Source organism: Lathamus discolor, chromosome Z (assembly GCF_037157495.1).
Source record: "Lathamus discolor isolate bLatDis1 chromosome Z, bLatDis1.hap1, whole genome shotgun sequence".
Taxonomy (NCBI): domain Eukaryota; kingdom Metazoa; phylum Chordata; class Aves; order Psittaciformes; family Psittacidae; genus Lathamus; species Lathamus discolor.
Genome location: NC_088909.1, coordinates 183,989 through 200,066, shown reverse-complemented (window position 1 = coordinate 200,066; position 16,078 = coordinate 183,989). Strand labels below are relative to the sequence as shown.

General features: G+C 37.7%; 1 protein-coding gene across 3 annotated transcripts in view; it reads right to left on the bottom strand.

The window, feature by feature from the left end:
* The window catches only part of ITFG1 (integrin alpha FG-GAP repeat containing 1), an 83,787-nt gene that overhangs the window by 38,112 nt on the left and 29,597 nt on the right, over positions 1–16,078 (bottom strand). For all 3 annotated transcript variants that reach the window (XR_010608880.1, XM_065663606.1, XM_065663605.1), the window contains exons 9-10: positions 12,632–12,726; positions 5,575–5,747 (exon numbers count right to left, since the gene is read on the bottom strand). Coding sequence is in view for 2 of the 3 variants with exons in the window: in XM_065663606.1 (XP_065519678.1) it covers positions 5,575–5,747; positions 12,632–12,726 (268 nt within the window). In the remaining variant the exon portion in view is untranslated. The remainder of the gene's footprint in view (positions 1–5,574; positions 5,748–12,631; positions 12,727–16,078) is intronic.

Below are 16,078 nucleotides of genomic sequence, written 5' to 3'. Positions count from 1 at the left end.
ACGTATTCCGTAGCTTGGTCGAGGTCTGGGGCTGAGAAGTCACCTCTTCTTCTTCCTCTTTCTCTGATTCATGAAATAACAACTCTTGATCAGATGCTGTCCCATGTAGTAAGTGCACTGGTTCTTCATCTTTCTTCACTGTACAGGTTGCTTTTTGTGCCTCTTTTTTGCTTTCCCCCTTGCATACAGGGGCAACCAATATTGGCATGAACTGGTCCTCTGGTTTAGCTGCAGTGATTACCAGTGTGGCTGGAGTGGCTGCAGTACCTGTTGTTGGGGCTGGTGCAGCCACTGTGCTTGGGGTTTAAGTAGCACCAGCAGCTGCGCTGTCTGTTGCTGTCAGGGTTTGGGTAGTCGCTGTACTTGTTGCTGGGGCTGGTGTAGTTGCTGTGCTTGGATTAGCTGCGCTGTCTGTTGCTGTCAGTGATTGAGTAGCTGCTGTACTTGTCGCTGGGGTTGGTGTAGTCGCTGTACTTGGAGTAGGTGTGTTATCTGTTGTAGTTAGAGTTAAGAGTAGCTGCTGTACTTCTCACTGGGGTTGGTGAAGCTGCTGTATTTGGAGCTGAAGTAGCTGCGTCGATCTGTTGCTTTGCCATCAGATTCAGAGACATCTTTTCCCTTTGAAGGTGCTGGATAGTATTGAACAGGGCTCTGTAAGCACAGGCCAAACCCCAGCACATTGCCGTGATTTGTCCCTCTCTGGTATGACCAGGATGACAACACACCTCATTTAAGTGTTTTTCTAATTTTTCTGGATTTTGCACTTGTTAAGTAGTGAAGTTCCAAAGCACTGGAGGGGCCCACTGGCCTAGATACTTGCCCATACTATCCCAAACACCCTGCCACTCATGACTGTCCAGCCTCGAGGAAAATCTCTTGGTCCTCCTATATCGTCATCTAACCTTAGACAAGGTATCTACCTCCATGTTTTATTTCTGCTAAATTCTACAATTATCAAGGGCAAGTTAATGACCTATTATTATGAACCAAATTTTAAAGATTAATATCATCATAAAAGAAAAAAATCTCCTTGTAAAAATGAAAATTATGAGCATCGTTAAATGACAAAATGTCCCTGAAAGTCTATGGGAAAACACAAAACCACCCGGCTGCAATGGTAAAACCTTAAAATCAGTGCTGGAGCGCTAGAAGAATGTGTAACAGTACATCACCTTAAATATTGAGAAGAGGCAGAGTAAAAGAACTCTGAACGAAGACTAGCATATCACTCATAACATGCTATTTGCAGTACTTTTAATATTTAGGTGTATAGACCAATACGTACACAGTGGCAGGTAAATTTTATGTACTACCTGCATAACTTTATCCCACAAAGCTTATCAGTGATGATCAATAAAGTATAGAGTTGTTTACGATTTGTAACCTTCTGATGAAGTTATCTATCCAGCAAAGCCACATTTAATAAGACTGAATAACTATAGGCAAGGCTTAACACCAAAGACTGAAGACTTATCTGAGCTTCATTTTAACATGTTTCTCTGCAATTAGAATTAAATATTTACTGCTTAATTTCATACATCTCTCATTCTGTCAGTTTTAGGCTAGTTCATTTACAGTTATACAAGGGACATCTAAATGACTAATATCTTACTTCAGGCATTCAGAATAATTTAGTTTGCCTCCTGCTTTTAGATTTGCTCAATTATAAGGTGCTCATCAATCCTACATTTAAAAGAAGTTCTGTATCAAACCTTATATCTGACAAGGAACAATGAACAATGACCTAGGAAGACATAATTTGGTCAAGAGTCCTTTTAAGTATACCCATATAAAGGATTAACACATATACATTAATTGAAAACTGAGCACAAATACTTGGAAAACTGTCTAGAAGTCTATTACATTCAAAGTTTTTCATTCAGTTGCCCATATCCAGTTGTTTGTTATCTCCAAGTTTCAGTCTTTACTGTTCTTTATCAGCAATGTCAGAGAGGATACTATATCTCTAACTTTACCACCACTTTACCAGTGAAAAACATTTCCTTTGAATAAAAGCATAATTGGAAAAAGAGCTTCCTTAAATTACATGCTTGCAATGCAATATTATTAACCATTATTAGCATCTAATTTGGAAACAAGTGGTTAAAAAAAACTTGTTCCGTTTACTTAGGTGTGACAAAGATAGGTATTTATAAACTCACATGCAGTGCTTAGACTTCCATTGTTACTAGAATCAATTTAAAACCAGCATGTGAAAAAATAAATGCAATTAGATGAGACAGGACGTATAGATGACTCAATTAATTACTGATAAAATCCCTCCACCTATTGTTATTCTATATACATACATGATTTCTAATACAGTCATAACTTGAGGAAAGAAAAAATCATTTATGTATCTAGCCTGAAGAAAAACCTGTGGACTAGAATTCTAATGTTCAGATTTTGACCTGATCCCAAGTCAGAAGTTAAAGGGACATATAATAGACAGATAAATATGTAAAAATCTACTGCAAATTTAGCATCTTCACCTGCTGAGTGATGTATTGAGTCTCTGGGTTCAAACCCCCACAACACTTGCATCCACAAGTGAGATTTTTTTTGTTGTGTGGCTGTTAAGGATGTCTCCTTGCTGTCAGAACATTACACACATTAATAACAATTTTCCTGATTTACTCACCTGGAAGGACAATAAACTAATATTATTCCTGAAAGTACTTTCCTGAATTGTGCTGAAAGCATAATTGATTTTAATCATATTATTCCATTGTCACATACATTTTCAAAGGAATAACATGGTTTCTGCCTCCTTTAATTTCTTTAAGTTACAGATGGCAACTAGAAGCTAGGCTTCCCAGACTACAGCACAGATTAAGGTCAAGAGTTCACAAAAATGCTTTTATCATTTAATCACCATAATCAATCACTGAAATTAAGGCTGTAGATGTAGTGTGAAAGGCTTCAGAGAAAGAAATAAGCAGCTTGATCCACAAGTGTTTAAAATCAATTAAATAAGGTTTTCATTTTAATTTGCTCTAATTTAAGAGGAGCTTTTAATTCCCACACTATTTTAATTCTTTTCACTGTGACCCAGTTACACATTGTGAAAGAAAGTATTTCCTTAAGTTTCTCAGAAACAATGAATGAATATTAATCTGAAAGTAACATTTCACAGGGGGTGCAAAAACTGTGATTTTCACTCCCATCCCAAAGTACAAAGAATCTGTTTCCATTACTTTTCTACAAATACTGGAAATACACCATGTTAACGTGCAATGTATTTCTTAATTTTTGGTTTACTTCTTTTTTTTGCAGACTTCCTCAGCTCTCTGAACTTCCCTTTTAACACCTTGTCAAACCATCTGCTGGTACCTTCAGTCCTTATGCCTTATTATGTCACTCCACTCTGAAGTCAATTTTCAAAATAACTTCAAGATGCATCCAACTGAATAAACAAACAATTTCAGCAAGGAGTGCATCACAGTATTTCATTGCAGCAAGGCATAGGTATCTTCCTGACCTCTTACAGGAGTAACTATTTACAAACTATTTAAATGTTCACAATATTACACTGTCATATTTATGCACCAGGCAGAGGAGAGAGGCTCCTAAGAATCTTAAAAGATAAAATAACTTCAAATAAATTTCTGAACACTATGAATCTTCACAAAGTCTTTCCAAAGTGTACTTGCTATCAGGGTACACACTTAAAAATAGCCTACAGTACAGCTCAAAACAAGATTTGTGGGGCTTCAGAAAAAACAAAGACAAGAACAATGTTACAGGTTAGATGTCTTGGTATTCTATGGAAAAGGAAGGACTTTTGTTCTAGTCTGCTCATTAGACAGTCTACAGCCTTTATTCAGTGACTGCTGAACAGAAGATGCAACCTTCCAATTGCGCAAGGCTATGGAGTAAAAACCTGACGTTCAGGGCCCCAGTGCTTTAACTTCACCTATGCAAGTTCTGGGCACTAACGTAAAATCCCCTTCTCCTCTGCTGTATCTGAATACATACAGCTGCTGTGCTAGTTATTTTCAGGCTGAGAAGTACAGAGATGGAGCTCAGCTGCTCACTGCCTTGTTTCTGAATCACATCATGTAAGCTGAATACCAGCATGTGGCTCTTCAAACTGGGTCATTTTCATATATATGTCAGTATCGGAAGAACTCTTAATATAAAAATGTCTGTGGGTGATTAATATTTAGGCAATCACTAGAGAATGTGTAATGACTTCTTTAACTTCAGCATCTAAATTCTGTCTATATACTGTTTTAAGTACCAAAGTGAGCTCCTCAGTTGTTTTCCTTACTATTAATTCAAATGATGAACCTGCATGTAAGCTTACCAAAAATACAATACAGAGGAAGATAATAAATACACGTATAAGAGACCTATTTTGCCTTTTAATACACTAGTACAAGTATTTGTCATAGATCTCAGTAAAGAAGATGTTAAGATTCCATAAGGTATTGATTAAAAAAAAAAGGGATACCGTATCTAACTTTACATCTCTTCAGATCCTGGAAAACCCCGTTTATGCAGCATCAAGAAGACCTTGAGTCAGGGCATGGCATGCTGCATGTATCCCGTCTGTAGTGAGTGAGGTTCATTGGCGCTATGGTCTCAAGAGTTCTTTCAAGTTTTTCTTAGAAGTAAACAAGTCTATTCATCATTTCTACTGTCAAGCAAAAGGATGTTCACATGAAAACATGCTGCTTCACTTTAAGGTAGAGACAAGGACATTCTAGTGGTATTATCACCAGGTGCCAAGTGACAGCTGCCTGCCTACAGGCTTCTCCATTTCGATCAGCTAGCTAAGTCTCCTGCAGGCAAGTGGTGTGTGCAGAATAGCACTGGTGTGCACCTACTCAGGTCAACTGTTATGTGGATCACTAACTCCTCAGTGTACAATAGCCTTCCTGTAAGCACCACTGCATGTTCTCTCCTACCTAACACAAGAAGGTAGCAATACAAAGTATTGGGAAAAAAAGTAATGAAGAGAGACAAAAGAAAGAAGGAGAAAGATTACACTGATAGATTCAACAGGAAAGGTTAGAAGCTTCCCCCCCATCCCTTATTTTTGGGGGAAGTGTATTTATTTCAGTTAAATTTGAACAATATAATATCACTGGTGAGTTATTATGTATGTCTAAAATCCTTGTTCTCAAAAGGGGCAAAACACTATTCATTTTTCAGTAGTCAACAGTTGGTGTTCACTCCATGTGACAGCATGGAGCAGGCTCCCCAGCTCTCAGCAGCCAGTGTTACTAGCCAACACTGAAAGAAGAAGTCAGGATTATACAGATGATTTGGGAAAGGAAAGAGAGATAATCATCTCCTATTATCCAGGATGAGTGGATAAATTGGTACTTCATACTCTACTCCCTGGTGTGATTCCCCGCCAAGAGTCCCAGTTCACAGCCTATACAATTATGCATTCAGAATATACCTTGTAAATACATAGCTTTTTAAAAATGAAACACTTATCAGAGATCAAAAGTCATGCTCACTAGATAAAATGAACAAGATGCACTAAAATTAGCAATTTGTATGACAGATGATTGCACATGTATTTGATAATCTTTATTTCTAGGTTTACATATACTCTACCTTCCAGATGTGTTCTTTAGTATAGCAAGAGCATCTGGGTAGCCATCCATATTGTAATCTCCAATATGAAGGGTAATTGGAAATGAAGCTTCTGCTGAAGATTTGTCACTTTGATATGGTACGAAGCCCCAGAGTGTCTCTTTATTTCTGAAGTCTTGCAAGACTGGAATCCACTGTAAAATAAAACAAAAAAAAAACCCCAGCCAGTAAAGAAATCCATTTTCTCCATTTAAACAACCTAGTTCTTTCTAAAACAGCTGATATATATTCACTGCATCAGGATTCTTAACCATTTAAAAATTTCCGAAGAGGAAATAATGATTATTTCCTATCTCTGTTACCAAATGAAAAAATTAATTTGAAGTTTTTTCTATTCCAGAACAGAAAAAAAAAATAAAAAAAAAAAAAAATAAAAGGTTGTAAGAATAAAGGACCTGTGTTTTGAAACGTGTCCAGTGTATGGAAACATTCAGGAACAACTTCAGTGAAATTCAGGTTTGCCTGGAATCTATACTAATCCTCAAGTATAGGTAAGTCCAAATCACAAGTCCCATTATTTTTGCTCAAATGGCAAGCAATAGGTAGCATTAAAGCTGGAGAAGGGGTTCACCCTCATTAAATCTGTAGACGATACCAAATTGGGGGATACTATCGATATGCTTCAGGAGCAGATAGCCATTCAGAACAGTAAGAATGGGCAAACAGGGACCTCATAACAGTCAGTAAAGAAAGTCCAGTACAGAGGAGTAAATCCCTGCAAGCAGTACAGGCTGGAGACCCACCAGCTGGATAGCAGCTTTCCTAAAAAGGATGCCCATGTCCTGGTGAGCAGTAAGCTAAAGCTGAGCGTTGCAGCTATGACAGCATAAGAGCATACCACACTGTAACTGCTGCCTATGCTCCTGCTGATTGAGGCAAGTCATAATTTCTTTGTTTGGCACTTGTTAGTCTGCATCTGGATTCTGCATCCAGTTTTGTGCCCCATGGTTCAAGATCGGAGAATACAGAGTGAGTTTACAGAAGGGTCACCAAGATGGTCTAACAGTGAACATTTACTCAAAGGACAGGCTGAGGGCACAGCATTTGTTCAGCCTGCAGGACAGAAGATTTCAGGGGGGACCTAATAGCGGTCTTCTAATGCCTGCAGCAAAAAGAACTGAGAAGATGAAGCCAGGCATTCTACTGAGATACAAGATGGTAAGAACAAAAGATGATGGTCTGAATTCAGTTTTGTCCTGGCTTGAAGCAGGAGGCTGGATCTCCTAAAGTTCATTTCAGCTTGAATAATTCTATTATTCACAGATATTTAGAAGTTCAAGAGCTTCAGCTCTCCTCCTATCTCCCCAACAGCACCAGATACTGAACCATTTGATAAGAAATTAAGATTACTGAATATTATTCAGTAATAACTAATAAGTACAAAATAAATGCAAAGTATAATTTCTCCAGGACAAGAAACAGAATGTATCTGCACTTACTTTCCACCAAGTGCTGAAGAAGTGCTAAACAGCAATTTATCTTAATTAAATCAAAAGTCATTTTAGGAGTTGGTATGAATCCAAAATACCAGGGTTAACATTTCAATGCTATGGAAAAATTCAGTGCCATTTTTAAAACCAGAAGTAGTTTTGTATGTCAACTAACTCACGATGCCTTCAAAAGGACAGAAGGGTGCCATCTTAAAGGACCACTATCACCAGCATCAAAAGCACTTACAGCATCTTAAATGTTTTTCATCCAAGCCTTAATTTAGCTATTTCAGGAACGAGAATGAGATCCCTGACAGCATGGTTGCCTGCTGTGGAAAGACTCCCTCACTAACACAGTTCAGTAATCAACACCATTCCTGCCATATGGCAGGAATGCATGAGACTTGGACCGGTCCCTTGAGATTACCTACAGCCATGTGTGCATTAGAGAAGCCTGCAGAGTTATCGAAGAAGTATGCTAAGGTCACCTTTGGGTATCACACATGGCTTAGAAGCCTGGACCAGTCCTGCCAGACACTGCTTATACTTACTGCATGTCTGCCTATGTGAGTGGTGGCATCTGAGCTGCAGTGATGATCTACACCACACTTGATGAAAACTTAAAGCTGAAACTAAACACTTTACCCTTGCCCCTACCCATGCATGCCCATGTAGTTACTGCTAGCTGCTGAAGGTTTGGAAAAGTCTAAGAAACAGAAAATAAGAAAAAGACTCTTAACCTAAGGGAAATTTTTCAAAGGGTTAGATTTCTTAGCACTTATTCATCATGCAGAAGACAGATGAAACAGTATTATTGCAAACCACTGTAATTTTGAAAAACACTGATTGAAATCAGAACCATGAAATATAATATAGCTTTTACTTTACACAGTACCATTCACACGATCATTACAATGAAATCCAGTTATATCCATCATATACTTTCTAAATGTTCCCATGTAAGGTAACACTATTTTAAAGAAAAAAAAATAGTTTTAAGGCATAAATTTGAATTCATATTCTGTTTTTACTCTACTTAGAGTGATTCACAGAAGGCAATTTACAGTCATCAGGTCTACAATATACAAAACAAGGGGTGAGCAAAATGGAAACATCCCCTATTGCAACCAAACATCATCACTCTGCATGTTTCAAAATAAGACTCATCCATCCCATGAACCAGTTGTGGGACTCACAACTGCAGCTGTAGAACCTTTTAAAAACATCATTCTTGTTCGATGCGCAACCGGAGCATGCTCTAGCACCACATGTAACTTACTCAGTTTAAATTCAGAGTAACCCAGATGTTTGGTAAAACTCATTCTGTATATTTCTTTTATAAATGGCAGTATAATGTAATCATGCACAATGTAATGCAAGAGTAATTGTTCATGTGCCTCAGGACATACATTTCAGTACAGAAGGCAAAAGATAAAAATACATTTGTCAATAATATAAATATCCTACTTCTTTTATATTTGATATTCCAGACAATTACGTTAAGGCTCATGTTTGCTGTTATCATTTTAATAGCAAAGAGACTAAACCTAATTTTTTTTTTCTTTCACTATAAGATATAAATAGGTGGGTATAATGAGGATACACAAAGCTATTTTTTGCTGTTTTCTGATCATACGATTTCTATTAACCTAGATCAGATGCAAAACGAGTGTATCAAAAGGAAAATTTAAATGAACACATAAAATTTAGAGAAAACAGTTTTACTTCCTCACTTTCTGCAAAATTGCATAGCATCGCTGATGTTATTTACAACATTTATATATGTATTTTTAATCCTTCAATTAATGATTTTGTAGGCTAAAATAAGAAAAAAAATATTTCAGTGCTTCAAAATTTTTTTTCCAACTCTTGTTTTGAAACAAGCCTAAAAACCAAAAACTACCTGTTTTTCAAGACATAGAAGAGAAAAAAATGCTTTACGGCCCTGTGAAAATGGGATCTTTTTAATTTTGAATAAGCTCTCAGGTACTAGAAAAAAATCTAAAGCTTGTTGCACTCACCCTACTAAACTTGAAAACGGCCTATTTCTTTCATTCCACCTTCTTCCAGACACTAGGAAATGTACAAAAGCCTTGCTCTAAAGCCTTTCAGTAGGTCTTTGATTAAAAAACTGTGGAATTAACACACCTTAATTTTTAAATTATGGCTAAAAAGACCTATGAAGCACAAAAACCCACCCAGCCAGCTTCCCTCTTCCAGACCACCTAGCTCGGTCAGGGAGCCAGCTGCAAATCACCACGCATTTGGAGTCGGTAGCCCTTTCTTGGCCAGTACATTTTCTGGAAATTTTCTATGACTGCCGTGGTTTAAACAAAGTCAGCCATAAACCACACAGCCCGTCCACTCGCTCCCCCCCCTTCTTGCCCTCCCCCTACACACAGAGGGACGGAAAGGAGAATCGAAAAGAATGCAGCTCCCATGGGTTGAGATAAGAACAGTTTAGTAACTAAGGTATAACACAAATCACTACTGCTACCACCAATAATAATAATGATAAAGGAAATAAGAGGAAAGAATACAACACCTCAACACTAGCCGACCAATAACTCGCCCCACTCCCCCCAGCCGATCACCAACCGATACCTCGTCCAACCCTGCCGTCCCCAGCCCTTCTGGGTAACTCCCGTTACATCCTGGGCATGACGTGCTCTGGTATGGAATACCTCTTTGGCTAGTTGAGGCCAGGTGTCCTGTGTCTGCTTCCTCCCAGCTTTCTGTCCTCCCTGGCAGAGCATAAGGCTCAGGAAGTCCTCAGCCAGACCAAACATTTGAGCAGCAACTAAAAACATTGGCATTATTAGCACTGTTACCAGGCCAAAAAATCAAAACACAGCCTGCACTAGCTACTAAGAAGGAGAAATATAACTGCTACTGCTGAACCCAGGACAATGACAAACACTTTGTCATCCTACAGAGCAATGAGTATCAAGAGTGGCCGGAAACAACTGGCCAGAGCAACAGAAGTCCTTTTCCCTGGGGGCTCCTGCTCTACTGTACACAGGCACTGCAGTTCAGCTGCACATAAAGAAATCCTCTGATTTCAGGCTGCATTAGGCTTCTGGTGCTTATGAAGGTCCCCCAAATTTCATATACAATTGAGCAGCTACTATTGCATAAAACCAAACTAAGTTATCTATACATCACAACATTAACTTACAGAGTTCAAGCCCAGAAGACAGCAATCTAAAACACTGATTTAGCGAGGAAAAGGTAACCAGAGCAGTAAAAGTTGTATTTTTGATGTTAGAGTGTGTCTCAGAGGCCCATGGCTGCTTTGAGAAAGATGAGCAACTTGGAAACAATGAGATGATCCTGTAGTATCTGAGATTTATGAAATTGCAGCTGCAATCTCCCCTCCCCGTCACCACCTTCTGATGGCCCTGAAACTGTTACAGAGGAACAAGGAAAAACTTCTAGCACTGGCCAACTGCAGCTGATAATCAGTGCTGTCACAAACTTCTCTAGCCTAAAGAATGACATGACAAAGGCCTGTGATTTGTTGTAGGATGTACCACTGTGTTCTACTTCAGAGCTGCTAGATTTAGAAGAGAAATAAAGCTATAACCTTTCCATTGTCCAAAGAAAGGTTACAAGAATCATCAAGCCATAGAGAAGCCCTGCAGTGAAGGGACTAAACTATTGCTGTTTGCTTCAGAAAAAAAAAAAAAAAAAAAAAAAAAGGAAAAATCATACTGAATACTTGGCAAAACTTTCCACAGTATGTATCATGGGTTTCAAAACATTTTTCAGGGAGAACTCACTCTGATTTTCAGAATGTAGATGAGAGATCTGAATCATCCATCTGATTAGTCTGTAGCTGTTGCAGGTGAATTAAAAGAAGCCTGAAGTGTCCTAACACCTGCCACAATCTGAAACAGCACATGGGATTCTACTTCAGATCCAACAGCAAGTCTTCTGTCACTATGGAAACATTCACATTTTCTTGAAACGTTAGTAGATCTGCATCTCCTGAAGTCACTCATGTGTTTGTTGGCCTTACTTTTGCTCCGTCATCCAAAGAAGAAAATTGATCAGAGATATTTCTAATACTCATAAAGATTAGATAATTAAATAAATGAAAACCTATGGCAAATGATCATCCCTGAAAATAATCCTCCTAGGTCTGCTTGGCTTTCCAGTAGCCATCCAGCTGTGCCAAAGATGTCATGAGAAATATACTGCAGAATGACAGACATCAAACATGACCTTAGTGGAACAATTCGAAAGCCTGAAATGCCATTGCATGCTTCTCCACGCTGTAAGTTTTAGAACCACGTTCTACAGATGTGTGTTTCTGATAGTTACACATTTCATCCCAATGAATCATATGCTATCATGGAACTAATTTTAATTTGGTTTTATCTGACATTACAACAAACAGACATGAAGAAATATGTATGGCACACATTACAAATTCCTGTAGCCCGTTACAAGTGGTAGTGGGTTCAAACTTAAACAGGGGAAGCTTAGATTAGATATGAGGAAGAAGTCCCTTACTGTGAGGCTGATGAGGCAGTGGAATGGGTTGCCCATGGAAGTTGTGAATGCTCCATCCCTGGTGGTGTTTAAGGCCAAGTTGGACAGAGCCTTGGGTGACATGGTTTAGTGTGAGGTGTCCCTGTCCATGGCAGGGGGGTTGAAACTAGATGATTTTAAGGTCCTTTCCAACCCTAACAACTCTATGTTTCTATGATTCTACTGTATGATTCTAAGTACACTATAGTGGGTTTTGCTGTCAGCTATAAGCACGTATGTTATAGGACACCCTGGCCTTTACATTCATGTTGCTAAACATAAATTTAGGAAAAAATATTGTTAAGGCATTAAACAAATATTAAGTTATCATAAGTTGTAACTTTATTATAAAGCAGGGCACTATAAATACTTAAAACAGATTAAGACATACTTTAAAATAAATGAATATATAGTAATCTATTACATGAATTATGACCATGTCTCTCAAAACACGTAGTGTTGTGAACAAAGCTGAAATAGTTAAATAGAAAACTAGCCCTGAAGATACACGGCCTAAAAACAAGTCTTCACATACCATTTGGAAATTTCCTTACTTATTAAGAATCAAAGACACAGTAGCAAAAAGGTGTAAGAGGTGTGAGCTAGTTCAACTTGATATATGTGGATGCACATATATACATATTTATATATATATATTTTATATACATACATTTACTATAAAATAACTCCCTACCTTGAACTAGTAAGATTATTTGAATTAATTAGATCTGTTTCCAACTCATACCACAAACCTTGATTTTCATCCCATGCTAGGGCAGTTAAGATGCTTTGAATACAGTGTTTTACAATCAAGAAGTGACTCATTAGAAGCATCTGTAATTTTCTTGAGTAGAATTATGCATTACATAGCATTCTAGGTATGCAACCTCTTCCACCAAACCCAGGGTTTTTTTGGTAGGTAATGAATAAATAAATAAAAGTCTTATATGCAATGATTACAAGTCAGGAAGTCTTATTTTGCTTTCCTGTTTCACCTTATTTCATAAAGAACAGTATTTTCCTTTGTCTTTGCAATTTCAAACTCACAATACCTGATCCATTCCTAGCTTAGTTAAGTAGATGGCACTTTTTTGACATGTTGTATCTTCACAGACTGGTAATATATGTTCACTTTGTCCGTCCCCATCTGTGAGAGAAAAAAAACAAAACAAAAAACAAAACCACACATGACTGTCAGCTTTGTATCTGCAAAATCAGAAACCCTGCTTCCCTGTTTGCAAGACATCATCAGCTATGAACAATACATTGATTTTTAAAATGTGAGAGAAACATGAGAGAAACAAGACCTATTTAAAATCCTTAACTTGATAATCTAATTCGGGTATTTTGTTTGAAATTTTCTTAGTTGACGTATTTTCATTTTGACCCATAAACATTTTATTTCTGATGATAATGTGATATATTTAGAAGACCAAGTGCTTAGTAATTTACTTAATCCCTGTGTTTAGTTGGGAAGAAAATTACCTTTAATATACATGCACCATCACAAGTCCACCATACAAACATATTTAATATTCTGAACTACTTTTAAACTCTTGTGCTAAGGTAAGAAGAATAATGAGTTCACACTTAATACGTTAATCTATAAAATAAGATAAATAACAACACTGGAAAGCTGACTAACACAATGGCTAATAAATTCCAGCCTTACAGAATTAGGCAAATCTGAGTAATTTAAAGGTTCTCAAAAATATTCTTCAAACACCTTTAATCCACATATTTCCAAAACCTTTAATAGAATGATGACCTTTCAATGTTTAAACAAAGCAAAGTCTATTTGCATCTAGAATTCTGGCACACAGAGAAAATAATGCTGGTGTGTGTGCGTGTGTGTGTGCGTGTGTGTGTGAATTCACGCCTCAAGTCCTACTCCATGAGAGATCCCCATGTTCTCTTTTTGGCCTCGCAGCCCTGCCTACCATAGTCAGAAATACACCACCTTCCTACATGGAGAGAGGCAACCTCAAGTTATCTCGTATGGCCTGAGAAGGAAGATGATAGTAGCCAAAAAGCAGCAGCTAGAATTCCTGCATTAATGACTACTGCTGCAAGTCCTTTACTACTGCAACCAAACTTGACTCACTGGAGAAATGGTATGCCCCAACTCAGGGCAAGCTCAAGTAATCTGCTTTTCCAGGTTATGAAATCAAAGGTCATACTGTAATAAGAAAATTAATCTTTATAAATTGTTCCTTAACCCAGTGCTGAGGAGCTCGTATTAATATTTTAATAGGATGCAGTACCATCAATTCCTCTGACCAGAACCTAGAGGTCCATTTATCTAACTTTTATTACATGCTCATACTTTCAGTTGAAATGAATTTTTAAGATAAGAGAAAAATCTGCGCGAAATTTACAGCACAATTTTAAGGAAAATAAATAAACAAAAATTTGTCAAGAAAAATATGAGAAGTCTAAGGGTTCTTAAGCTCACCTAGATCTCAAATTAGTGCTATGTCCACCCTCCAAAAGTTTTTCAGATAGAGATATCCATCTTATGAATACTGAACTGGTGCTTTCTTGTTTAGTTATATACCGTATTACAGAAAAGTAGCAATAAAGCGAAGGAAAGCCCAACATTCTTCATCTCTATCATACTATTACCTCATATTTCTTCTCTAGTTTTTATTCCTAATGCACATGTTATGATGTACAGATCAATCTTTTAGTGTTGAGATTATTTGATCAAAATCAGTTTTCTGAAGAAAAATCAGAGATTGTCAAAATTGTTAACCCACATTTTATATGTCAAATGCAGCAATTACCATTTCTTACAAATATAAGGATAAACCCCACCTGAAAGATTGGCTAAAACTGTATAATAGTTTATTTAAACTAAAATCTTGCATTAACCTTTGTTCAAAAAAGCCCAAGAAAACCCCCACCCAAAACCAGCACTACACACAAACCTAAAGCAGAATCTTTTCCACTATCCATTAAAATCTGAAACTGTCCTCATCTGTAATAACTAGAAGCACAATTTTTCCTGTATTTCTGAAGATTTTTCAAGGGCACTATCTAAAACCAACAAATTGATACAACAGCTTTTTCAGTTTTCAAAGAAAAAAAATTATTCCTAATCCTTATGCAATTCTAGCCTTGGAAGAATCTGAAATACAATCTTTTGTCACAACTCTACTGATCTTGAAGACCACACAAAAAAACCCCAGCAGCTGCTCACAGAAGAGCTCAATCTTGCTAACAGATTTACCTTACTAATGCTAACTCTTGTCATTATGCTTGGTTTCAAATTCAGTTTAAATAAATACCCTTCAATTTTAAACTCTAATCTTGAATTTAAGTTCCTCCACAAAGGAGGAAGAAAATGGAAATCAAAAAGAAGTATCAATAGCCATTTGCTCTACTGCAATTAGGTATCCATAGATGGCAACACATGCACTGGGGACAGTGGCTGGATGAATCCATCAGACCAGCTGAAATAAGCTGCACTAGTTTCAGATGTAAAAACACCTTGCACAACATGTCTCTCATAGAGTATTTCAGCCTGGGCTTACCTAGAAAATCTGTTTCTGGAGATTCTCTGCAGTCTTCACTCAGCTCCCAGAGTCTACTTTCCATTACTATACACATTTTAAACAGTCTCAGTCCAAACTGCCATAAATCCCAAGGTTATCCTTACTTGCTATTTCCACGTAATTTCTAGCAGTAGCTGTGGCTAAACACACCCTAGACTCCAAGTGTCCTTTGCCACTACCAACTGACTGAAAGCATGTTTAACATGCAAATAAAATCTCAACTGTTAGCTAGTCTGTTCTCAACACACTATTCTGGCTTAAGCAGTAATAATAAAGAACTACATGGTTAATAAAGATCAAATTTTACAGGCAGTGGAAAAGGCTAGAAAAAGAACAGTCCCACATACTCATCAACTGCAAATCTGTACTTCTGTCAAAACACACAGGGACAAAATTAGCAGTCTTATGCTATCTAGAAATCATGTGAGAATCATAGAATAGTTAGGGTTGGAAAGGACCTTAAGATCATCTAGTTTCAACCCCCCTGCCATGGGCAGGGACAACTCACACTAAACCATGTCACCCAAGGCTCTGTCCAACCTGGCCTTGAACACTGCCAGGGATGGAGCATTCACAGCTTCCCTGGGCAACCCATTCCAGTGCCTCATCACCCTTACATAAAGAACTTCTTCTTTATATCCAATCTAAACTTCCCTTATTTAAGTTTTATCCCTTGTCCTATCACTACAGCCCCTAACGAAGAGTTCCTCCCCAGCATCCTTATAAGCCCCCTTCTGATACTGGAAGGCTGCTATGAGGTCTCCACGCAGTCTTCTCTTCTCCAGGCTGAACAGCCCCAACTTTCTCAGCCTATCTTCATGCAGGAAGAGCTCCAGTCCCCTGATCATCCTCGTGGCCCTCCTTTGGATTTGTTCCAACACTTCCATGTCCTTTTTATGTTGAAGATACCAGAACTGCACATGAATGATTCCCTACAACTGC